The sequence below is a fragment of the Anolis sagrei genome, chromosome Y, assembly GCF_037176765.1.
Source record: "Anolis sagrei isolate rAnoSag1 chromosome Y, rAnoSag1.mat, whole genome shotgun sequence".
NCBI lineage: Eukaryota > Metazoa > Chordata > Lepidosauria > Squamata > Dactyloidae > Anolis > Anolis sagrei.
In genome coordinates this window covers 84,154,602-84,179,395 of record NC_090035.1, presented here as the reverse complement: position 1 = coordinate 84,179,395, position 24,794 = coordinate 84,154,602, and the positions used below count along the sequence as shown (strand labels likewise).

Genomic DNA, 24,794 nt, shown 5'->3' with positions numbered 1-24,794 from the left:
ATGCGGAATGAACTTGCGGATTCTGAGCTTGGCGAACGTTGATCATTAGATTGGTTTTTATTAATTGTGATGTATAACTGGATTGTTTAATTGTTTTATAACTGTTGTGATATATAGGTTCTTGTGGGTTTTTTCGGGCTATAGGGCCATGTTCTAGAGGCATTTCTCCTGACTAGGTTCTTGTGGGTTTATATATCTGTGGAATGGCTGGGGTGGGGCAAGGAGCTCTTCCCTGCTGCAGCTAGGTGTGAATGTTTCAACTGACCACCTTCATTAGCATTTGAAGGCCCGCCTGAGCCTGGGAAAATCTGTTGCTGGGAGGTTGCTGGGAGGTGTTAATCTGTGCCTGGTTGTTTCCTCTCTGTTGTTTTGCTGTTGTAATTTTATTTTATTTATTTATTTGCTTTATTTCTATACTGCATTTTTCAGCCCTTAACAGGCGACTCAATGCGGTTTAATTTTAGAGTTTTTTAATACTAGGTGTGAATGTTTCAACTGACCACCTTCATTAGCCTTTGAAGGCCTGCCTGAGCCTGGGAAAATCTTTTGTTGAGAGCCTCAGGCAGGCCTTCAAATGCTAATGAAGGTGGTCAGTTGAAACATTCACACCTAGCTCTAGCAGAGAAGAGCTCTTTGCCCCACCCCAGCCATTCCACAGATATATCAACCCATTTTTCCTACTTCCAACAGACCTCACTACCTCTGAGGATGCTTGCCATAGATGCAGGCGAAACGTCAGGAGAAATGCCTCAAGAACATGGCCATATAGCCCGAAAAAACCCACAAGAACCTTATGATTCCAGCTATGAAAGCCTTCAACAATATATTGTTGTGATATATGTTTTATTATCTGTTTTGCTGGCATCAAATTGTGCCTTTTGTAAGCCGCCCTGAGTCCCCCCTCGGGGGTTGAGAAGGGCGGGGTAGAAATGCGCGAAATAAAATAATAAAATAAGTAATTGTGTCCAATTCTGGGCACCACAATTCAAGAGAGATATTGACAAGCTGGAATGTGTCCAGAGGAGGGCGACTAAAATGATCAAGGGTCTGGAGAACAAGCCCTATGAGGAGCGGCTTAGGGAACTGGGCATGTTTAGCCCGAAGAAGAGAAGGCTGAGAGGAGATATGATGAAGGCCATGTATAAATATGTGAGGGGAAGCCACAGGGAGGAGGAGGGAGCAAGCTTGTTTTCTGCTTCCTTGGAGACTAGGACGCAAGGGAACAATGGCTTCAAACTACAAGAGAGGAGATTCCACCTGAACATGAGGAAGAACTTCCTGGCTGGGAGAGCCATTCAGCAGTGGAACTCTCTGCCTTCCCCGGAGGGAGTGTGGTGGAGGCTCCTTCTTTGGAAGCTTTTAAACAGAGGCTGGATGGCCATCTGTCAGGGGTGATTTGAATGCAATATTCCTGCTTTTTGGCAGAATGGGGTTGGACTGGATGGCCCATGAGGTCTCTTCCAACTCTAGGATTCTATGTTCAGCAGTGGAACTCTCTGCCCCGGAGGGAGTGTGGTGGAGGCTCCTTCTTTGGAAGCTTTTACACAGAGGCTGGATGTCCATCTGTCAGGGGTGCTTTGAATGCAATGTTCCTGCTTCTTGGCAGAATGGGGTTGGACTGGGTGATGGCCCACGAGGTCTCTTCCAACTCTAGGATTCTATGAAAGGACAATGACGACTAGAATTGGATAGGATTTGACAATGCAGAATGAACTTACGGATTCTGAGCTTTGCGAACGTTGGATCATTAGATTGGTTTTTTATTAATTGTGATGTATAACTGGATTGTTTAATTGTTTTCTAACTGTTGTGATGTGTTTTATCTTATTATCTGTTGTGCTGGCATCGAATTGTGCCTTTTGTAAGCCGCCCTGAGTCCCCCCTCGGGGGTTGAGAAGGCCGGGGTAGAAATGCGTGAAATAAAATAATGTTTCGGAGGGGACTGAAGACCGAGGAAAGAAACTCCTGACCCAGGGACATGAGCCTGGTTGCATAACCCTGGATTTAGCCCCATGCCATTATGTAAACATGGACTCCAATTTGCTCTGCCAAGTCCTTTGGCCACCTTTTGCCTCCTCGGCTCAACTACAGCTGGCTGGGAAAGAGTTTGGGTCCTTTATCCTTCCTGCTCACTTTCAAGGGCTTATCAGCCAGAGGTTGCTGGGCAGACACACTTTTCTGCGCACCAAAGAGCCTGTGCCAGCCTTACCCTGAAGGACCCGCTTCTCTTATCCCCCTTCCCGCCCCCCAATGTTCAGCAAGTAAGGACTTCCTTGGCTGAGGATATAAAAGCCCCCCAATGTTCAGCAAGCAAGCACCGGGATTGTGGCACAGTTGGCTGAGTGTCAGCTGCATTAAGATCACTCTGACCAAAAAGGTCATGAGTTCGAAGCCAGCCCGGGTTGGAGTGGGTTTCCAACCAATTGTGTGTAGCCTGTTGTTGACCTTTGCAACCCGAAAGACAGTTGCATCTGTCAAGTAGGAAAATTAGGTACCACCTTAAAGTGTGGAGAGGCTAAATTAACTAATTTATGAGGCCGTAAAGAAGACTCCAGCAAAGCATTCCAGCAGGGAAGCATGCGGGGAATGCGGAAGTGCTTCCTCAGCCCGGGTTGGAGTGGGCTTCCAACCAATTGTGTGTAGCCTGTTGTCGACCTTTGCAACCCGAAACAGTTGCATCTGTCAAGTAGGAAAATAAGGTACCACCTTAAAGTGTGGGGAGGCTAAATTAACTGATTTATGAGGCCACAAAGAAGACTCCAGTAAAAGCATTCCAGCGGGGAAGCATGCGGGGAATGCGGAAGGGCTTCATCAGCGTCGCAGATGGACGAGGAAAGCGACAGCTCCCCTGGCGGCCAGAAAAAGTTAAATAGCCTCTGTGTATGTCTGTATATGTTTTTACGTCAATGATTTATGAGGCCATAAAGAAGACTCCAGCAGAGCATTCCAGCGGGGAAGCATGCGGGGATTGCGGAAGTGCTTCATCAGCCCGGGTTGGAGTGGGTTTCCAACCAATTGTGTGTAGACTGTTGTCGACCTTTGCAACCCGAAAGACAGTTGCATCTGTCAAGTAGGAAAATTAGGTACCACCTTAAAAAAGTGTGGGGAGGCTAAATTAACTGATTGATGAGGCCATGAAGAAGACTCCAGCAAAGCATTCCAGCGGGGAAGCATGCGGGGAATGCGGAAGTGCTTCATCAGCGTCGCAGATGGACGATGGAAGCGACGGCCAGAAAAAGTTAAATAGCCCCTGTGTATGTCTGTATATGTTTGTATGTCAAAAATTGGCATGGAATGTTTGCCATCTATGTGTACACTCAAATGCGCCCTGAGTCCCCTGCGGGGTGAGGAGAAGGGCTGAATAGAAAAACTGCAAATAAATAAATAAAGCCTTTCCCCCTGCTTTGCTCATCCACTCAGCCCTAGGAGCCTTGCGCTCTCTTGGCTATGTTACTTCAATGACAACTGTGCCATTCCCTTCTCTGGTTTTAATGGAACCCCCCCCCCCCCTTCAGAGGTGGGGGTGTCCCCAGTGGCATCACAACTCAAATGTGAAAAGGCTTGGCCTGGCTTGTTGTTGCTCTGCAAAGAAGAGGAGACACGGAGATCAGGTTCAAAGCACAGAGGAATAATTTAATGGGGAGCGGGCAGGACCTCGGCCTCCCCCCTGCCTCCCACAACCCTCTCTGGCTGAAACAAAACTGGAAAAAAGATGTATTGGAACCTTTCTTAGAAAAGCAAAAAATAAATACTGGAAATAGGTGTGCAGAAGTGGCCCAGGTGAGTCCATAGCACACACGCGCACACTTGAACAAACGCCCATGGCACAGAAGAAGAGGCACACGGGCCAACCACGCTCTGCCTGGAGCCCGGAGTCCCTTGGCTTTGCTCCTAGACGAAGGCGTGGACCTGGAGGTTCCCTTCCAGCGTGGCTTGGTAGATCTCAATGGTCTCCACCAAGGGCAGCGGCTCAGCGCTTTCGATGATGGCGATGGTCTCTCCGAACTCGGTGCACATGATGGTCTGGACAGGCTGGACAGCTGCCCCTCCGTTTGTGGCTCCCGCCGAAGAGTCCGGCGCGGCCAGAACCAGCGCCTCCTGTTGAGGCTCCGCTTCCGCGTGGGTTTTGCGGTGGCTGCGCAGGTGGGAGAGGGTCTTGAAAGTCCGGGAGCAGAGGGGGCAGGGGTGGGGCCGCTCGCCCGTGTGGATGCGCCGGTGCTCGGCCAGGTGCATGGACTGCACAAAGGTCTTGCCGCAGTCCCGGCAGCGGAAGGGGCGCTCGCCCGTGTGCAGCCGCCGGTGCTCCTGCAGGTGGGTGGCCTGCCGGAAGGCCTTCCCGCACTCGGGGCAGGGGAAGGGGCGCTCGCCCGTGTGGATGCGCTGGTGCAGCTGCAGCCCCGAGGCCGCCATGAAGCCCTTCCCGCAGACAGCGCACTTGTGGGGACGCAGGCCGGCATGGCGCTGCTGGTGCCGGCTCAGCCCGCTCGGGGTGGTGAAGGTCTTGCCGCAGAGCGGGCACGGGAAGGGGCGCTGGCCCGAGTGCGCCAGCTGGTGGGCGGCCAGCTTGGCCGGGGAGCCCAGGTACTTGCCGCAGGAGAGGCAGGGGTACGTCCGGGAGGGGCCCAGCTCCCGGCGGCGGGCACAGCGGTGCTCCTGCAGCTTGGCGGCCTCCGCGAAGAGGGCGTTGCAGTCCGGGCAGCGGTGGGGCTCGCGCCCAGCATGGCTGAGCCGGTGCAGCTCCAAGAGGCAGCGCCGGGGGAAGGTCTTCTCGCACTCGGGGCAGGGGAAGGGCAGGCTGCCCATGTGGGCCGCCTGGTGCAGGGCCAGCTGGTAGGGGCGGGTGAAGGTGGCCCCGCAGTCCTGGCAGGTGTGGGGGCCCTGGCGGGCGGGCACGAGGTGCAGGAGGCGGTGCTGGCGGAGGTTGGAGGACTGGGTGAAGCGCTTGCCGCACACCTGGCACTGGTAGGGGCGCTCCCCGGTGTGGGTGATGTGGTGCCGCGCCAGGTTGGCCTGCGAGACGAAGGTCTTTCCGCACTCGGAGCACTGGAAGGGCCGCTCCCCGGTGTGGGTGCGCAGGTGGTTCCGCACGTGCACCAGCTTCTTGAACTTCTTGCTGCACATGGGGCACTTGTGCTTGCGCTCCAGGACGTGCACCACCCGCTTGTGGCGCACCATCCGGAGGTAGGTGGAGAAGCCCTTGCCACACTGCGGGCACAGGAAGCCCGCCCCACTGGCTTCTGCTCCCGGCCCCTTCTTTGGGGAGGAAGTGGAAGAGGGGGGCTTGGGGGAGGCCCCTCCACCACCACTGCTGCCACCGTTGACCACCGTCTCCCCATCGCTCGGGACTGGCTCCAGGGTCTGCCTGCCGAGCCCCGGCTTCACGTTCCCTCGGGCGGGGGGCACCCCACTCTTGCCCGCGTGTGTGCGCCGGTGGTACAGGAACTTGGTCATGTTGCTGAAGGCCTTGCCGCAGTGGCAGCGGTGCAGGGGGTTGGCGGTGTGGTTCTTGCGGTGCGTGACGAGCGTCATCTCGGTGGAGAAGCCCAGGCCGCAGTCCACGCAGAGGTAGAGCGCCTCCCCCTTGTGCACACGCATGTGCTGCTCCAGGGAGGCCGCCTTCTTGAAGATCTTGTTGCAGTTGGGGCACTCGTACGTGCCGTCCATGTGTGCCCGCTGGTGCGCCAGCAGCCGCTTGGCCGTGGTGAAGCCGCGCTGGCACTCCCCACAGAGGAACTCTTCCGGCTGGGTCCGCGCATGATGCTCCAGCCGGTGCCGCTCCAGGGCTTCCGCTGAGGCAAAGGCCTGCTTGCATTCGCCGCAGCTGAGCGCCTTCACAGAGGGCGATGCGGGCAGGGGGGCGTCTTCTTCAGGACCCCGCAATGGAGATGTCCGGGGGCTGGCCGCTTCTTGCACCGCCGCTGCCGCCACCGCACCTTCAGAGGGCTCCGCGCTCTCCTTCTCGATCTCCGAGAAATGCTCTCCCTGGTGCTCCAACAGCTCCTCGGGGGTCAGGAAGAGGCCGGCGCACTCGGAGCATTCGTAGGGGTGCACCGGCGGGGCAGGTGGAAGGGAGGGTGGGCGGGGAAGGGGAGGTGAGGGGCAGGCCGTTGCGGCCGGCTCTTTCTGGCGGTGTGCCCGTCGGTGCGCCAGCCAGAGGGCGGTGGAGGGGAAGAGCTCCTGGCACTCGTTGCACTGGTAGCGGATCTGGCCCGGGGCGGGCGGGGGCCGGGAGGGGACCTCCCTGGGGTGCACATCCTGGTGGGCCAGGAGCTCGTCCGGGGAGCCCAGGGCGCAGCCGCACTCCAGGCACTGGAACCCGCTGCTCTCCTGGGTCGGGGCCACGGCTCCTTCTTCCGCAGTAGGGGTCTCCGGGAGGTGGCTCTGGTGGTGGATCAGCACTGCTTCCAGTGTGTCGTAGAGCAGCCCGCACTCGGAGCACATGTACTGGTGCTGCAGGAAGAGCGACTGGGACAGGTCCTCTGCCATGGCGCCTGTGGAAGGGGGGAGAGTGTGTGAGGAAGGGCTGCCTGCCCCCACCCCAGGCCCACCTTGGCTCTTCCCTGACATAGGACCACCCCATTATGCTCTCAATATGCTCCCAACACACACACACACACCCCAGGCCCACTCCAGCCCCGCCTTGGCTCTCCACTGACTTATTACTCCCCATCATGCTCTCAATATGCCCCCAACACCCACCCACTCACACACACACTGGCAACCCTATATAATTTTCAATGGTAAGCAAACAGTATCCTCCCCCCCCCCCCCAACCAATTAGGAGCATAGTGCCTAGGTCCAGGGAAGTAATGCTCCCCATGCTCTATTCTGCTTTGGTTAGACCACTTTACCTGGAATATTGTGTCCAATTCTGGGCACCACAATTCAAGAGATATTGACTCTAAGCTGGAATGTGTCCAGAGGAGGGCGACACAAATGATCAAGGGTCTGGAGAACAAGCCCTATGAGGAGCGGCTTAAAGAGCTGGGCATGATTAGCCTGAAGAAGAGAAGGCTGAGAGGAGACATGATGAGGGCCATGGATAAATATGTGAGAGGAAGCCACAGGGAGGAGGAGGAGGGAGCAAGCTTCCTTTCTGCTTCCCTGGAGACTAGGACGCAATGGAACAATGGCTTCAAACTCCAAGAGAGGAGATTCCATCTGAACATGAGGAAGAATTTCCTGACTGTGAGAGCTGTTCAGCAGTGGAACTCTCTGCCTCGGAGGGAGTGTGGTGGAGGCTCCTTCTTTGGAAGCTTTTAAGCAGAGGCTGGTTGGCCATCTGTCGGGGGTGATTTGAATGCAATTTTCCTGCTTCTTGGCAGAATGGGGGTGGACTGGATGATGGCCCAGGAGGTCTCTTCCAACTCTTGGATTCTAGGATTCTATGAATTACTGATATATATTTTCTGTTTGTTGTGGGAGTTCTGTGTGCCATATTTGGTTCAATTCCGTCATTGGTGGAGTTCAGAATGCTCTTTGATTGTAGGTGAACTATACATCCCAGTGACTACAACTCCCAAATGTCAAGGTCTGTTTCCCCCCAAGAGTGCCTCAAGAGTGCCCCTGGGCAACATCAACTCTACTGCAAAGCTTATTTATTTATTATTATTTATTTAAAGGCTTACTTTGCATAATGGGTTGAGCCGCCCCTGAATATGCCCCCAACACGCACCCACCCACAGGCCAGCCTGGCCTCCAGGTCCACAGGCCAACTTGCAGGCAGCTGCCCGGGATGCCCAGGGAAGAGGGGCTCTGGGCCTGCTCCCCGCCTGCCTGGGACTCTCCTAGAATCATAGAATCCTAGAGTTGGAAGAGATCTCCTGGGCCATCATCCAGTCCAAGCACATTCTGCCAAGAAGAAGGAATATTGCCTTCAAAGCACCCCTGACAGATGGCCATCCAGCCCCTGATTAAAAGCTTCCAAAGAAGGAGCCTCCACCACACTCCCTCTGGGGCAGAGAGTTCCACTGCTGAATGGCTCTCACAGTCAGGAAGTTCTTCCTCGTTATCAGATGGAGTCTCCTCTCCTGTAGTTTGAAGCCATTGTTCCATTGCGTCCTAGTCTCCAAGGAAGCAGGAAGGAAGCTTGCTCCCTCCTCCTCCCTGTGGCTTCCTCTCACATATTTATACATGGCACTCATCATATCTCCTCTCAGCCTTCTCTTCTTCAGGCTAAACATGCACGGCTCTTTAAGCCGCTCCTCATAGGGCTTGTTCTCCAGACCCTTGATCATTTAGTCACCCTCTCTATGACATATTCCCTTCTCATATTTCTACATGGCTCTCATCATATCCCCTCTCAGCCTTCTCTTCTTCAGGCTAAACATGCCCAGCTCCTTAAGCCGCTCCTCATAGGGCTTGTTCTCCAGACCCTTGATCCTTTGAGTCGCCCTCCTCTGGACACATTCCAGCTTAGAGTCAATATCTCTCTTGAATTGTGGTGCCCAGAATTGGACACAATATTCCAGGTAAAGTGTTCTCACCAAAGCAGAATAGAGCATGGGGAGGAGGACTTCCCTAGATATTAAGGGGTCGCGGCATTAGGAAGGTTGAGAAACACTGGCCCATCATCTCTCTAGTCTGTCAAGATCGTTTTGAATCCTGCTCCTGTCCTCTGGAGTCTTGGCTATTTTATTTATTTATTTTATTTATTTACTATTCTTGTATACCGCTGTATCTCAAGCCTGAGGGCGACTCACAGCGGTTTCCAGACAGCAAACAACAAAGACAATAAAAACAGCAGTAATTAATATAATTGGCTATCCCTCCCAATTTGGTGTCATCATAGATACGATCAGAGGTGGCCCTAGGTAATTTTCAACAGTAAGCAAACAGTATTTTGTCACACACACCCCCTCCCCAACCAATCACTGATATATATTTTTTCTGTTTGTCGTGGGAGTTCTGTGTGCTCTATTTGGTTGAATTCCATCCTTGGTGGAGTTCAGAATGCTCTCTGATTGTAGGTGAACTATATATCCCAGTGACTACAACTCCCAAATGTCAAGGTCTATTTCCCCCTGGGCAATACCAACTCTCCTGCCAAGGCTCACTTTGCGTCAGGGGTTGGGCCACCCCTGCATGGCACAGAATGGCAGCAGAAGGCCCACAGGCCCACTCGGAGGCAGCTGAATCTCCTGCCCAGGGAAGAGAGGCTTTGGGCCTGCTCCCCGCCTGCCTGGGACTCTCCTGCGGGGCTCCGGCCCTCCTCCTTGCCTCCCTCGGCCACTCACCTGGGACTCTGGGTCTCCCTGGCAGGCGCAGGCCTTTTCCCACCGCTTGCCTTCCTTCCCTCGCGGGCCGGCCAATCAGCGCCCTCGATACTCAAGAGGTGCTTCTGCTCGCCGCAGGCTTCAGACGTCACGGCGGCGCCTTCCTGGGCGGAGCCACCAAGTGGAAAGAGGGCGGAACTTCACCCCTGTTCCCCCGCCCCCGCCGTCTCCTTGACGACGCCCCAGGCGAGGGGAAGAAGAGGGGCGGGGCTTGTGACGTCTCTTGTTGTTGTCTTCGTCGCCGCCGAGGTCGCGCTGGGGAGGCCCCGCCCCGTCACGTGGCGCACGAGGGCGCCGGCGGGCCGTCCGCGTGAGCGAGCCGAAAGGGAGGGAGGCCGCGGGGCGCATGCGCGGGCTGGACACCTGCGAGACACAAACAGAGGCGCTGCGCATGCGCCGGGGAGGGGCCCTCAGCTGAGGCGAGGCTGGCGCAGGCGCAGAAGCGACCCAGGGACCAGAAAGACCAGAAGGACGGCGCAGGAAGAGGAGGACGCCACCGTCGGAGGCTCGGTGAGAACGGGGGAGGGGGGCAGAGGGGGGTCAACGGGAGGGAGAGAGGGGGCAGAGGGAAGGGGTTGGAGGGGGCTCTCTCTTTTCTCCCCCCCTCGAAGGGACGAGGCGAGGGGGCGCCTAGCTTTGAAGGGTGCCCCCCCCGCAAAAAAAGAGAGATAGAAGCGGGCAGGCTGGAGGGGGGGAGGGGAGGGGGAGTGAGGGAGGGGCTGAGGTGCCCCCTCTCTCTCTCCCTCTCCCCCCCCCTCCGAGGCTCCTTGGTGTGCTGCCCCCTAGCGCCCGGTGGGCGCTTGGCCTCCCACGGAAGAGGAACTAGGAGGGAGGGAGCCTCCTCTTCCGGTTGGGGAGGCATCTTCCTTCCAAGCCATTGAAGGGAACTATTTCAGTAGGCTCAATGTCCAGCGTAAAAATGAACACAATCTGGCTACCAGTATTAAAAAAACTCTAAAATTGCAACAGCAAAACAGCAGAGAGGAAACAACCAGGCACATCTTAACACCTCTCAACAAAAGATTCCCCCAGGCACAGCCTAATGCTAATGAAGGTGGTCAGCTGAAACATTCACACCTAGCTCCAGCTCCTGGAAGAGGAACTGGGAGGGAGGGAGGGAACAGAACATTTTCCCAGGCTCAGCCAAGCCTTCAAATGCTAATGAAGGTGGTCAGCTGAAACATTCACACCTAGCTCCAGCTCCCGGAAGAGGAACTGGGAGGGAGGGAAGGAAGGAAGGAGGGAGAGAGCCACGAAACCACTTCCCATTGTGTACACAACAGTTGTGCAGAAACCCTTTCCTGACAACCTTTTGGTTGAAGTGCTCCCAATGTGTTTTGACACAAAATCCGAGCTCACTCCCTGCAGCCTTGCCCCATCTTGAGTGGGGAAATGTTTCCGGTTGGGAAGGCCAGGCCGGGAGGAAACTTCCTTCCAAGCCATTGAAGGGAACTATTTCAGTAGGCTCAATGTCCAGCGTAAAAATGAACAAAATCTGGCTACCAGTATTTAAAAAAACTCTAAAATTACAACAGCAAAACAGCAGAGAGGAAACAACCAGGCACATCTTAACACCTCTCAACAAAAGATTCCCCCAGGCTCAGCCAGGCCTTCAAATGCTAATGAAGGTGGTCACTTGAAACATTCACACCTACCTCCAGCTCCGGGAAGAGGAACTGGGAGGGAGGGAAGGAAGGAGGGAGAGAGCCACGAAACCACTTCCCATTTTGTACACAACAGTTGTGCAGAAACCCTTTCCTGACAACCTTTTGGTTGACGTGCTCCCAATGTGTTTTGACACAAAATCCGAGCTCACTCCCTGCAGCCTTGCCCCATCTTGAGTGGGGAAATGTTTCCGGTTGGGAAGGCCAGGCCGGGAGGAAACTTCCTTCCAAGCCAGAACCACTTTATTATTATTATTATTATTATTATTATTAACTAGCTGTCCCCTGCCACGCGTTGCTGTGGCCCACATGTGGGCTCTTTGTGGGAGGTTTGTTGGAGTTCAGAATGCTCTGTGATTGTAGGTGAACTATAAATCCCAGCAACTACAACTCCCAAATGTCAAGATTCTATTTCCCCCAAACTCCCCCAGTGTTGCCATTTGGGCATATTTTTATTTATTTATTTATTTATTTATTTGTGGTTCTTGTACCCCGCCCTTCTCACCCCGTAGGGGACCCAGGGCAGTTTACAACAGCAAAGGCACGCTTCGATGCCTGCCACACAAAACAATCATCACAGAAGTACAACAATTCATAGTTACCACAATTCAAGCCATTATCCCAATAAAATCAATAAAAATCGATAAAATCAGTAAAACCAATACTAACCTAATTCTTCCTCCTACCCTGTCAGTATACACTAACTCATAGATCTGTTTTTGATTCCACTTCGACAATCCTGCTGATCTTGCACGTCTGATTGTCTTATTTAATTGTCTTATTTAATTGCCTGGTTGCCCAAAGGCCTGGTTCCACAACCATGTCTTCACTCTCCTCCTGAAGGAGAGGAGGGATGGCGACTCTATTGAGTCTTCGTGCAGAGTTTGGTCCAGTTCCATCCTCCTCTTCTGGTTGGGAAGGCCAGGCCGGGAGGAACCTTCCTTCCTGCCAGAACCACTTGGACTTCAACTCCCAGCATTCCTCACCGCCTCGGGCCCCTCCCTTTCCGCTTAAGCGGAAGGCGCCTGAGGCGGTGAGGAATGCTGGGAGTTGAAGTCCCAAACACAGGGAGGGAGGCCCAAGCTGGCCCGTGGCTAGAACGTGTCAGCTTCCTGTCACCTCCTCTACCTTGTTCATGCCCAGCATTATTTTTTTAACTTAATGACATTTGGCCCAGCCATAGTTTTTAAAAAGTTTTTTGTGCGACTGTTCAATGTTTATGCTATTTGTGTATGAGATTTATTTTAATTGCTTTGAATTAGTAGTTGCGACCATACCTCGCAAAGGTTGATCTGGCCGGGGTGGTCCATGCCTTGGTCACCTCTAGATTGGACTACTGTAATGCGCTCTACGTGGGGCTGCCCTTGAAAACAGCTCGGAAATTCCAACTGGTCCAACGGTGGCCAGGATGTTAACTGGGGCTCCTTACAGAGAGAGGTCAACCCTCCTGTTTAAGGAGCTCCATTGGCTGCCATTCATCTTCCGGTCCCAATTCAAGGTGCAGGTGCTCGCCTACAAAGCCCTAAACGGTTTGGGACCCGCCTACCTGCATGACCGCATCTCCATATATGAACCCACACGTTCCCTCCGATAATCTGGAGAGGCCCTGCTCGCGATTCCGCCTGCATTGCAGGCGCGTTTGGTGGGGACGAGGGACAGGGCCTTCTCTGTGGCGGCCCCCCGACTCTGGAACTCTCTCCCCAAGGACATCAGATAAGCCCCAACGTTGGCTGTCTTTAGGAAGTGCCTGAAGACCTGGCTGTTCCAGTGTGCCTTTCCAGATTAGGAAACTCCTGCCATCATGTCCCAAATGCACTTCGTTAGTTTTAGGATTGTCTGCACATTGCACCTACCTCCAAAAAAAACAAACAAACCCATCTACATACTTCCTGTCAAGTTCATCACTTTTAAATTTTGTCCATTACATTTGGCCCAGCCTTTTAGATTTTATTTATTTATTTATTTATTTACTTGCTTTATTTGTATACCGCTGTTCTCAGCCCTTAGGCAACTCACAGCGGTTAACAACAAGAACAGCAAAAATTCAATGCTACCATAACACGGTATAAAAACAGTTAACATCATAAGACATTATACAATAACATACAATTAACAACAATAGCCATTCACTAGCGTCTCGTCACTGAAAAATATGATTTTAAATGTATCATGTGTCATTGTTTTAGTGTTTTATTGTCTTTGCTTGATGTTTTATTATTATTTGCTTATGAGTTTACTGTTATATTTGTATGTTGTTGTTTGTTGCGGCCTTGGCCTTTGTAAGCCACATTGAGTCCTTCGGGAGATTTTGCAAGGTATAAATAAAGATAATAATAATAATAATAATAATAATAATATTGTGGGCTCAGCCTCATGTAAGCTGCACCAAGTCCCTTAGGAGGTGGTAGCGGGGTATAAATAAAGTTGTTTTATTATTATTTATTTATTTTACAGTTATAATAATAATAACAACAACAAACAACTTTAATTCTACCCCGCCACCATCTCTCCAAAGGGGACTCGGTGCAGCTTACATGAGGCCACGCCCAGATACAGTACAACAGAATAAAATGCAAAAAACAGGCAACAAAAATTGCATAAGAATAAATACATACCGTAGCAAAGTAAAATAAAGCATATTGACATAGCATTAGACAATGGGCAGGCCAAATGGACGAGGTAAAATGATAAAATGATAAAAATGATAATTGATTGTTTTAATTGTTTTATAATTGCTGTTGATATATGTTTTTTATCTTATTGTTTGTGTTGGCATCGAATTGTGCCTTTTGTAAGCCGCCCTGAGTCCCCCCTCGGGGGTTGAGAAGGGCGGGGTAGAAATGCGTGAAATAAATAAATAAACCCTGGATGAGGAAGGAATAGAAAAAAAGTGTAATTGAGAGGAGTCCAAAAAGGACGGACACCCACACACACCCCAACTGACTTCTTACATGCCCAAACAGACCTTCCTAACTATAAGAAAAGCTGTTCAGCAGTGGAACTCCCTGCCTCAGAGTCTGGTGGAAGTTCCTCCCTTGGAAGCCTTTAAACATCCATCAGGGAGTCCCTTTTGGGGAGATGGTGGCAGAGTATAAATAAAAATTATTATTATTATTATTATTATTATTATTATTGTGCTTTCCCTGCATGGAATGGGGTTGGACGAGTTGGCCCATGTGGTCTCTTCCAACTCTATGATGCTCTGAAGAGGATTGTCCTCTGGGCCCAGGGCCAATGCTTCCAGCCAAAGGGCAGCCCATTCCAGGCCACACAGGAGAGGGGGAGCCATGACTTCCCTCCGCCTGCATGTGTGCTTCTTGACACAGCCCAGAGCCATGCTTCATGATCACGCTGTGGACTGGCACTCAGCTTGTGGCCTCCTGAGAAGACTCCTCGCTCCATTTCCAAGCCCATCTGTGTGTTTCATGTCAGTTGCCCAAGTGTCGCGCTGCCAGTGGTTTGGAGATCCCTGAGCAGTGCTGTTTCTTCTATTGCAGGCAATTGTCTGTCTCACCCGCCCGAAGCTCCTCCTTCTGCGCAGTGCTTCTGCTCCCAGGGCCTCTTTGCCACGCTTCTCCCCTCCTCCTGCTTGCGCCTCCCACCCCAATGATGTCTGACTTCCGGCGGCCCTTGTTTGCGCACGCCTGGGAGGAGGAGGAGTGCCTGGAGTACTACGGGATGATCCCCCTGCACCGCATGTTCGAAGTGGTGGGGGCACAGCTGACCCAGAATGATGTGGAGGTGCTCTCCTTCCTGCTGGAGGAGACGCAGCCCTGGCACCACCCCCTGGACCCGGAGCTCTGGGCAGTGGCAGCCTCGGAAGAGGGGGCCGCAGAGACGGCCTCACCCGCCCTGCAGGGCTGGAGGAAGAAGCAGCAACAGGAGGGGGGCTCAGCCTGGGTGGAAGGCAGCCTCGAGGGGGCCAGGGGGCTGCCCAAAGATGGTGTCCGGCTTCTCCTGGAGCTCGAGCGGAGGGGCAAGTGCGACGAGACCAACTTTGTGCAGCTGCTGCAGCTCCTGCGGGTGCTCACCAGGCACGACCTCCTGCCCTACGTCACTCTGAAAAGGCAGCGGACAGGTATGCAGCCGCGCAGGCAGGAAGGAAGTGACTCAACCTTTGACTCGCTTATGACAGTGCTGTCGCTCTTCCTTTAGTGGGTACTTAATTCTAGCTTGCAGGCCAACTTTATCCAAACAGGATGGAGGAATTCCATGATGGGGCTGGCTCCTTTCACAGTTCTGGGTGGGGGTGACACTTAGCTCTCCTGCACTTGCTACCTGGGCTTGCTTTGCAGAAAGATGCTGCAGATTTGTGTCCCTGCTTCTCCCTTTGTTTGACTTGTGTCACTCTTTCCCTAGTTTCTCCTGAGAGATACACTTACGGGCCGTCTGTCCTGTCATCCGACCAGCAGGTGGACAACTGTCTCAATTCAGCCTCTGCAGAGCCTCAGAGCGATCAGTGGGAGGCAGGTGCGTGTTGGGCCGCCCAGGAAAGGAGCGGCATGCGTTTCTCCCTTTTCTGTCTCCCTTTTCCCCTTCCCTACCCAGCAGTCCCTTTCTGTGAAGCCCCACAAGGAGCCTGTTTGGGTTCTTGTGTCTGTTTGTTAAGAGGGCGTCTTCTGCGTTGAGCGCCATGGGGCCAGGGACCACAGCTCAAGGGAACCTGAGCCGCAATCCCTGTGTCCTGATGCCCCAAGAAACTCCCAGCCTCCCTTCTTCTGTTTCCTCTAGGCTCCAGTTCCAGCAAAAGGAAACGAGTCAGCAGAGGCCGGGCAAAATCTGCTGCTCCCCGCAGGCGTCGGGGAGCCAAAGGGCCTTCTGCTCCCAAGCAGGAGGTCCAAACTCCAACCAAAGTGACTTGTGGTAAGTGTCTGCCTGGCCCGTGCTGTGCTCTTAGGGCTCCCTCGAGTCCTTCCAAATAATATGCCACAAGCATCTTGGGTCTCTGTTAAGGGAATGGAGTCCTATGGGTGACTGGAGCCAAAGTGGGGGGGTGGGGGTGGAGGAGGAGGAGGCGGCCTGGTGCACATCGCTGCCAGGAAAGGCTCCAGTGGCAGGCCAGGGAACGTGGTGGCGGGCTTGCATTGTTAGGTGCAGCTGGACACCACGGGGCTCCAGTCCACTGGGAGCATGGAGATTTTAGTCCCACTCTTTGGGGCTAAGTTATCTTCTATTCCTAGTTGATTTGACTGGTTTCTATGGTTCCTATTTTCAAATGACCACAATGGTGAATTTTCTAACTCGCCCATGATGATAGATAACTAAATCAGAAAAAAATTGTCCTGGGTGTATTGCATGAAACCAGCTGCTTTATGAACATGGGAGAGGGTGCCTTCAGGTTGCTAAACCCTTAGCATCAGTTGCTGGGGAAACTGGGAGCTTTTAATTCAGTGCCCTAGGGTGCTTAAAGAACTGGTCTTGGAGAGAGACGGCCTTCGCTGCTTTGAGGTCCTTTTCTATGTAAATTGGAGTCGGCTCAAGGCGGCGGATCTGATATATATTATATATTATATATATATTTCGAGCGCTTCTACCCCGCCCTTCTCAACCCCCTAGGGGGGACTCAGGGCGGCTTACAAAAGGCACAATTCGATGCCTAACAATTCACAAAATACAATATAACAACAACAATTATAAATAGTTAAAACAATCAAATTAATACCATAGCAGCAATAAAATCATCTTGTGGTCAACGTTCGCCAATTCATAAATCCATAGATCTGGTTCTCTTCTCACCATCTCCCATTTTTCTGGTTCGGTAATTTCAGATTAAAAATTATTCCAACAATTGAATTGAAGAGAATCCCAATTAAATCAAGAATTCTAAAGAAATGGGTCCTGGGTAGGGAGCACGACAAGGTGTGAAGATGCTTCCTCTGCTTCAGATAAAGCTACTTAACTAGAAAAAGACTCAAGTACAAATTGAGCTGCTTTTGAAAAGAGCGGTTCAGAGTCATTGTGCCAGAAGCATCATGTGCCACAGCGGTTTCTTGGGTGTTATGCAAGTGGCAATGAAACGTACATATAGTTAAGCCGTGGCCATGTGACTGCAGTATCCTGTGTATCCTTCAGCGTAGTCTGGAGGCTCACCGCCATGTTGGTACTGCACGGTTTTATCACTGGTCCTCTTAAAGTGGATTTTTCTCACAATTTGGTCCATCATACCAACTCCTGGAACTGGACTTTGTTTAAAGGTCCAAGTCTTTGAAGGATTTCGGCCTGCCTAGTTAAATTATATTCAGATTTCTGGCTTGATTTCCGCCTCGTGTCTGTCTCAAAGACCAGCATCTCTCATTTATTCCTGCATTGCTAGGCCTTTTCAGCCGTGTATTTCCTGAACATAGAGAAACTGTGAAATCTGCTTGCAGACTGTCGTGTGAGACATTCCACACGTGGGTTTTACAGTTTCCTCAACTTGGGGGTGCTTTTTGTTTTCCATGGACTGTATTGGACGTGGTCCGTGGCGAGGAGGTGGGTGCCCAGGGCCAGCCAATGTGCTGCTTTCTTTGTCTCAGTGCAATGCAAATGAAACCAAAGCGAATACACAAAAACGCTTGTCTTACCGTCTGACCAATTTACAGGCAAAGGGGTTCTAACGAAGAAGGTTCAAAAATAATACAATGAGTGTCAAAACTGCAACTTCAAGGTGCAGCTAAGGCTTCTGCCGGGTAGGTGCAAGGATCAAACTGTAAGCTCCATTCCACACTAGATTGTTGCCTGTATTCCTTGTCCTGTTCCCTTGCTTCCCTGGGGCAGAACCGGAGGCTCTGGGGGCGTAGGCAGCTGCTTTCCCGTCATGGGCTCCACGTCCAGCCATGGCCCTGAGCGGCGGCGGGGAGGGGGCCGGCTCCCATCTGCCTCCCAGAGCGCAGTCTCACCCTGCATAAAAGCTAGGCCTTGGCTGCTAGAGGGGGAAAACATCCACGTCCACAAATGGTTTTTTGTTGCTGCTTGCTTTCTGCCAATTCTTTCTCAATCCACCATTTAAATTCCAGGTTGCTAAGCAAAAGTTGATGATAAAGAGACTCTGTCTCTCTTGTGCACTCTTCTCACAGAATGGTCTCGCAAAGGTAAATGAATCCATGCACCCAGATTTCCACCACTTCTTTGTGAAGCAAACTGTTTTAACTCTGTGCTGCGTTGCCTCATTCCGGAGCAGGCCCAGGCGCCTTCCTTCCCCTTCTCTCTCCTGCATGCCGGCCAAGTCCCAAAGGCACGATGGCGCTCCAGAGGTTCCTGGGGGCAGGGGGATGCCCCACACCGGCACGGCGGGGGGCTTGTGCCGCAAACCTCCAGCAGGACCCCATGGGAGCAGGCGGGGGGCACGCAGCTCCAAGGAGGGGCCGCCAGCAATGTTCCTGCCCAGGGAAGGCCTTGCTCATTGCCCTCCCTTAGTAGGAGGGCTCCCCTCGGCTGTGCAGGCGGAGCTGCAGATATCAGTCCATGATGTGTTTTGGGCTCTTTTCATAATAATCTATACTTCCAGGGGCAGCAGAACCAGGCACTTCAGGTGCTGTTGTTGGTTTTCTGCTGGCCAGTCAAAGCCTAACTGGCAGATGCCCATCTAAGCAGTTAATAGTCCTGAGAATGGCCACCTTCCTTGACCCTAAACACAATAGTCATGCTGCAGTTCCATGTCCAGTAAACCCATGGTGAGGTGGAATGCAACCCTGTGTTGGTCTTGGTGCCACTCCAGGGAGCGGTCTCTCTGCTGCCTCCTCCCAGTCTGCATTTCCATGCATTCGGTCTGCTATCTGCAGCAGCCAAAACCCAGAAGGAAGATAGGGCAGGGCCTTTGCACCACTTTGTATCTTTCTGCCATATTGAAACGCAGAATGGTTTCTTGAGATGGCCATATGCTGAAAGTCTTGAAACGCCTTCCTCTCAGTCCACAGTTTGAATCTATCCCTGGAAAAGCATAAGTATTGGCCCAGGCAAGTGGGCCAAGTACCAGACAGTGGCAAAAACACCCAGACAAACTAAAAGCAAAGCCTAAAAGTGCTCCTCATGATTATTGCTTCTGCCTCCTCTATGCTTCTCTTATTATATTAGAAGCAGCCCTGCATCTGGACACTCGGCCTTGGGCTCTGGGACTGCTTGCCTTCAGCACAAGGGGACGGGGGTGGGGGGTGGCTTGTTCTGATGGGTTTTGCTGCTCTGTGAAAGTTAAATCTGTCAAGTGAACGGGGTGGGGTAGAATTGTGCTCTAAAAACCAGAAATTGTGGGTCCCTTTTGTGGAAACTGCTGTTTTAATACCTCATTACTTTTTACCAAATCCTCTCATTTTGGTTTGTAAAAAATGCTCAGCCTGTGTTACGGGGATTGCATGGATGATGAGGTGACAGGCCTCATTCTCTGGAAACATCCTACTTGTGTTGTAATGCAGATGAGGTTTCTTTTTGGGGCTTGCTTCTGATTCCAAACTCGGGGAAATCCCTTTTGGGGAGAGCCTCTCACGGGGGGTTTTCTGACCTTTTCAGGCTGCAAAGAGGGTGACCACAGTAGGATTGTTTCACTGGAACTGAGGCCTGGAAGAGCATTTGGGGGTGGGGGTGGGGGGTCAGTGGTCTTTCTACTGCTGCCACTGCTGCTGTTCTTGCCAATGTTGGCCCCATTTCTCATCTGATGTAGCTGCTCAATGCGGGCATGAGTGCTGCCTGGGGAAGGCCATGGAACCACTTCCCATTTTGTACACAACAGTTGTGCAGAAACCCTTTCCTGACAACCTTCTGGTTCACGTGCTCCCAATGTGTTTTGACACAAAATCCGAGCTCACTCCTTGCAGCCTTGCCCGATCTTGAGTGGGGAAATGTTTCCAGTTGCTTCAGAGCCACACTGGTGGGTGGCACAAGGAGTGCCAGTGTGTTAATGCCAACTCTGACAGCTGTGGTATCACCACACTGTTGATACAGGAAGGTGGGTGAGCTCTTCTGTTCTCTCGAAGCCCAGTAGTTAAATTACGGGGGTCAGCTGCCTGTACATGAATTGAATTCAGTGCTAATCAAAGAGGAAGCTCTCAACTGTGTGGCATGTAGCCAGGTGGTTGGGTGGGCCTGTGAGCACAGTCTTCAGCAGCTCACAAGCCCACCTGAGCATGGGCCCAGCAGCTAGACTCCTTGGCCAGGTGTCCCCATAGGCGTCTCTGCCCTAAACAGGAGGCTCCCCACACTTGGGCTTTTTCTCTCTTGTGTGGGTGGCAGTGCTCCTAAAAGAAGCACCTCATCCTTATTTGCCTGGACTGCCTTGCTGTCCTTTCCTGGCCACTCTGCCATGGAATAGAAAACCGAATGGCAGCCTTTCCGTTGCCTACCTGGAAAGGCAGTGTTTCCTGGGGTCTAGGCCCAGCACTTAGTGCCTGGGGTGCTGCCCCTTGGGCCAGCCGGGGAGGGGGATGAGCTCAAGACCATTCCATGTTGCTGGTACAGGGCTGTGACTACTGCACTCTGAGTTAATGCTTCTACAGGTGATGACCACAAGACACAGAGAAATTAAACCTGACGGCCTTGTTGAGCGTATGTAACATCCCACCTGCCTCACTTTTTCAATGTCTCCTGCTCTGTATTTGTTCCATTTCTCCCTCCCTTTTGAACCTTTCGAAATTTTGACTGTGATGCTGATACATTTTGGGCCTCTGAAACAAAACCCATCTGCCCTCCTGCTTCCACTCTCCATAGTTACATCTGAACTTCACTAATTTTGAGAATGTGGGTCACATGCCAGGAAAGCCTCACTTGCCACATTTGTGTACCTAGAAACAGTGAGCTTAGAGATTTTGAGTTTTTATGCAGGGGAGTTCATCTGCCTCGCAATCAGCAGATTTAAATCTGGGTTCCCTGTGTATTTCTTCCATGTTCAGAGAGGGGAAGAGAGGTCAAGCCTAGGTGGAAGAAAGGCCTCTGTTCCGATACCAGTAGCAACCAGGACTCCTTGGTAGAGGTTCCTTCCAAGATTCTGGGTTGAATGTAGCTCAGGGACTTCTGAGGAGCCACTCCGCTGGCTCCAGGCATTAGGCCTATGAGGCCTGGGCAGGAGACGAGGTCAGTGGCTGACCCTTAAGAGGGTGGATGGGCGGGCCTGTATGCCTCTCTTGGGTGGGAGCCGTAGCACGGTGGGAGGCATTAGTGAAGTTCAGCTCTAACTTGGTGCCACACCAAAAGTTGAAAGCAGTTTGAAACCACGAGTGCAGGCGCCCCTCGCTGGGACGGACCATCTCAAGGGACCTGAGCTTCTTGGGCCACCTGGGTGGCCTGGACCTTCAGCTTGGTTGGTTTTAAGACCGGCACCTGGTCAGGGATATTGGGCAGCTGCATGACTCTGTGTGTTTGTCTCTGCCGCCGGTGTGGGACCCCAGCTCTGACGCTTCTCTCCTTTTCTCCCCTTTCCCCTTCTCTCTCTCTGTCTCCTGTGTCTTGCTCAGACATCCGGCTCCGTGTTCGTGCCGAATATTGTGAGCATGACTCTGTCTTGCGGCAGAACGTGATGTCGAACAAGCAGAACCACCTGGAGCGCCAGTTTGATGTCTTTGGGCAGTCCAACACCATCCTCAAGTCCCGCGACCTGGGCTCCATTATCTGTGACATCAAGTTCTCCGAGCTGTCCTACCTGGATGCCTTCTGGAGCGACTACATGAACGGCTCGCTGCTGGAGGCCCTGAAGGGCGTCTTCATCACAGAGTCCCTCAAAGAGGCCGTGGGCCAGGAGGCCATCCGGCTGCTTGTCAACGTCGATGAGGACGACTACGAGGAGGGCCGGCGCCTCTTGCTGGAAAGCGTCATCCCACAGGCCTGGTAGTACCAGCCTGATGGACATGTAGGTAGGTTCCCTCCAAGGCAGCCTGTGCGGAGCTGTGCCACTTTCTACAGATCCCTCACCATCCGTCTGTTTCCTGTGTTCTCCAGCTGCAATTGTGGGGTCATTTGGCTCCAGAAATGAGAGGGCCCTGGGACTTGGCTGAGGCTAGGATCACAGATGAGGCTACACCGTGTCCTTCTCTCCATGTTGTGGCTTGTCCTGTTCCCTAAGACAAGCCCTGTCGTAGAATCCTAGAGTTGGGAGAGACCTCCTGGGCCATCATCCAGTCCAACCCCATTCTGCCAAGAAGCAGGAATATTGCATTCAAATCACCCCTGACAGATGGCCATCCAGCCTCTGTTTAAAAACCTCCAAAGAAGGAGCCTCTACCACACTCCGGGGCAGAGAGTTCCACTGCTGAACAGCTCACAGTCAGGAAGTTCTTCCTCATGTTCAGGTGGAATCTCCTTTCTTGTAGTTTGAAGTCATTGTTCCTTGTCCTAATCTACATGGAAGCAGTAAACAAACTTGCTCCCTCCTCCCTGTGGCTCACATATTTATACATGGCCTTCATCATGTCTCCTCTCAGCCTTCTCTTCTTCAGGCTAAACATGCCCAGCTCCTTGAGCCGCTCCTCATAGGGCTTGTTCTCCAGAGCCTTGTCTCCATAGATGAACCTGAGACATAGATGGGACTCAGTAGTTCTTTGTGTTTCCATTTTCAGGCAGACTGCGTCCTATTGTTACTGTTTTTTAAAGACATGTTTATTCCAAATATAGCAATGGATAATATAAAAGCAGTGGCTAGACCCTGCGGGCCTCGGGTGGTTAGAGGCATGAAGGGAAGGTCCTTTGCCTGACATCTGAATGTGGGCAGAGATAATAATAATAATAATAATAATAATAATAATAATAATAATAATTTATTTATACCCCGCTACCATCTCCCGAAGGACTCGGTGCAGCATACAAGTGGCCGAGTTCAAATACATCAGTAAAACAACAATAACAACAATACAACAATAAATGAACTCAAAAACAAAGCAATAAAACAAAGCAATAAACTACTAAACATGCTCTTCTTCTCTTGCAGAGAACTTCACTGTCAGTCCCCTGTTTCCACGTGGCTTCTCTGCATCGGATATGGACTTGAAGGGGAGGAGAAGGACTTTGAGGAAAGGACTCTTCGCCCCGTTGGGAGGCAGGGCTGGATCCTGGCCACAGTGGGGCTCCTCTCCTAGAAGCTGAAGGACGGAAAGGACTGCAGGGGCCGTGCGGGTGTGGGGTACCCCTGCAGCAGGAGCAGCAGTGCCAGCCGTCCAGAGCCAAGGGGGCATCTTGGGGAGACCGTCCTGTCCTGATGAAGCTGAGAGGGGGTCCTGGGCCCCTTGGTATCGTTTTTGTGGTGGTGGGTTTTTGCCAGGTCTCTTGCAGAGGAGGGTAGCACTCATTGGGCAGAGTTGCAGGCGGGCAGCAAAGCGCTCTGCGTTAACCGTTCCTTTTCTTTAAAAGGAGAACCACCTTCTTTCCCTCAGATCTGATTTGGGCGCCGGCTTTCTTCCCTTTGAGTCAGGAAGACAACCAAGGACTAAAGGTGGACACAGGCCACTTTTCAGCTTGGTGGCTCTTTGTATATAATATACATAATAGGGTTTTTAAGAAGGTGGAGGATCCGTGATTGCAGCACCCGCGGGTAGAGGGAACTACTTAGCGGAAACGAGGAAGGTCAGAGGCCCAAAGCGTGTAATTTAAAAAGTCGTATTTTTTTTACAGAAAAAAGAGAGACTTTTGGACAAAATTCTTAATGTGTTGTATTTGCAAATGGACAATGTTAATAAAGAAGACAGTTTGCAGCACCTTGGGACTGTTCTTCATTTCTAGCACGAGCGGACACAACTGGCACCCAGGGGAAGGGACTGAGGTGGGTTCCCACCACATGACCTCAAGGGGACGGGAAGTGTGTTTTTGGTGTGCACATGGTGGCCTCTCGGGGGGGGGGGGGGTCTTATTTGGCCCAGGAGAGGCAGTCATTTCATTATTTACAGTTTTTGTATACCACTTTTCTCACCCCGAGGGGGACTCAAAGCTACAAAAAGTCACTTCTTGTTCCACGAAAGGCCTCCTGAGCCTAAAGGAGGGCCCACGGGTGGTAAACAAGCACGAGAGAGCATTTGGGGCCAGGAAATACTTTTTATCCATGGGCAATGGGATGGCAAAAGCATCTTCTAGAACAGTGGTTCTCAACGTTCCTAATGCCGCGAGCCCTTAATACAGTTCCTCATGTTGTGGTGACCCCCAGCCATTAAATTATTTTCGTTGCTACTTCATAATTGTAATTTTGCTACTGTTATGAATCATTATGTAAATATCTGATATGCAGGATGTATTCTCATTCACTGGACCAAATTTGGCACAAATGCCCAATATGCTCAAATTTGAATACTGGTGGGGTTGGGATGGGAGGATTGATTTTGTCATTTGGGAGTTGTAGTTGTTGGGATTTATAGTTCTCCTACATTCAAAGAGCATTCTGAAGTACACCAACAATGGACTTGCACCAAACTTGGCACACAGAACTCCCTTGTCCAACAGAAAATACTGGAAGGGTTTGGTGGGCATTGACCTTGGGTTTTAGAGTTGTAGTTCGCCTACATCCAGAGAGCACTGTGGACTCAAACAATGATGGATCTGGATCAAACTTGGCACCAATATCAATATGCCCAAATGTGAACACTGGTGAAGTTCGGGGAAAATAGACCTTGACATTTGGGAGTTGTAGCTGCTGGGATTTATAGTTCACCTACTACCAAAGAGCATTCCGAAGCCCACCAACGATAGAATTAGGCCAAACTTCCCACACAGAAATCCCATGATCAACAGAAAATACTGTTTGTGATGGTCTTTGGCGACCCCTCTGACACCCCCTCGCAACCCCTTCAGGGGTCCCGACTCCCAGGTTGAGAACCACTGTTCTAGAATCATATGGAGCCAAGAACAACCAACAGCCGGCAGAATAAGCCCAGTGCTGTTTTGGCTACAAAATATTTACTCGTGCAAGGCAGTG

The 24,794-nt window shown here is 51.9% G+C and overlaps 2 protein-coding genes across 2 annotated transcripts; one reads left to right on the top strand and one right to left on the bottom strand.

Moving 5' to 3' along the window:
• Window positions 1-3,612: 3,612 nt before the first annotated feature.
• Window positions 3,613-9,348, bottom strand: LOC137095517 (zinc finger protein 574-like). The gene is made up of 2 exons (XM_067462271.1): window positions 9,237-9,348; window positions 3,613-6,491 (listed from the first exon to the last, which is right to left on the bottom strand). Exon 2 carries the CDS (start codon window positions 6,484-6,486, stop codon window positions 3,892-3,894), a length of 2,595 nt encoding a protein of 864 aa, XP_067318372.1. The 5' UTR covers window positions 6,487-6,491; window positions 9,237-9,348; the 3' UTR covers window positions 3,613-3,891.
• A 258-nt stretch (window positions 9,349-9,606) lies between these two features.
• On the top strand, window positions 9,607-23,586 carry LOC132780146 (DNA-binding death effector domain-containing protein 2-like). Its single transcript, XM_067462148.1, is given in 6 exon segments — window positions 9,607-9,785; window positions 14,437-15,017; window positions 15,299-15,409; window positions 15,671-15,802; window positions 21,358-21,753; window positions 22,824-23,586. Coding segments are annotated over 5 exon segments (1,362 nt in total). The 5' UTR covers window positions 9,607-9,621; the 3' UTR covers window positions 21,732-21,753; window positions 22,824-23,586.
• Window positions 23,587-24,794: the final 1,208 nt, after the last annotated feature.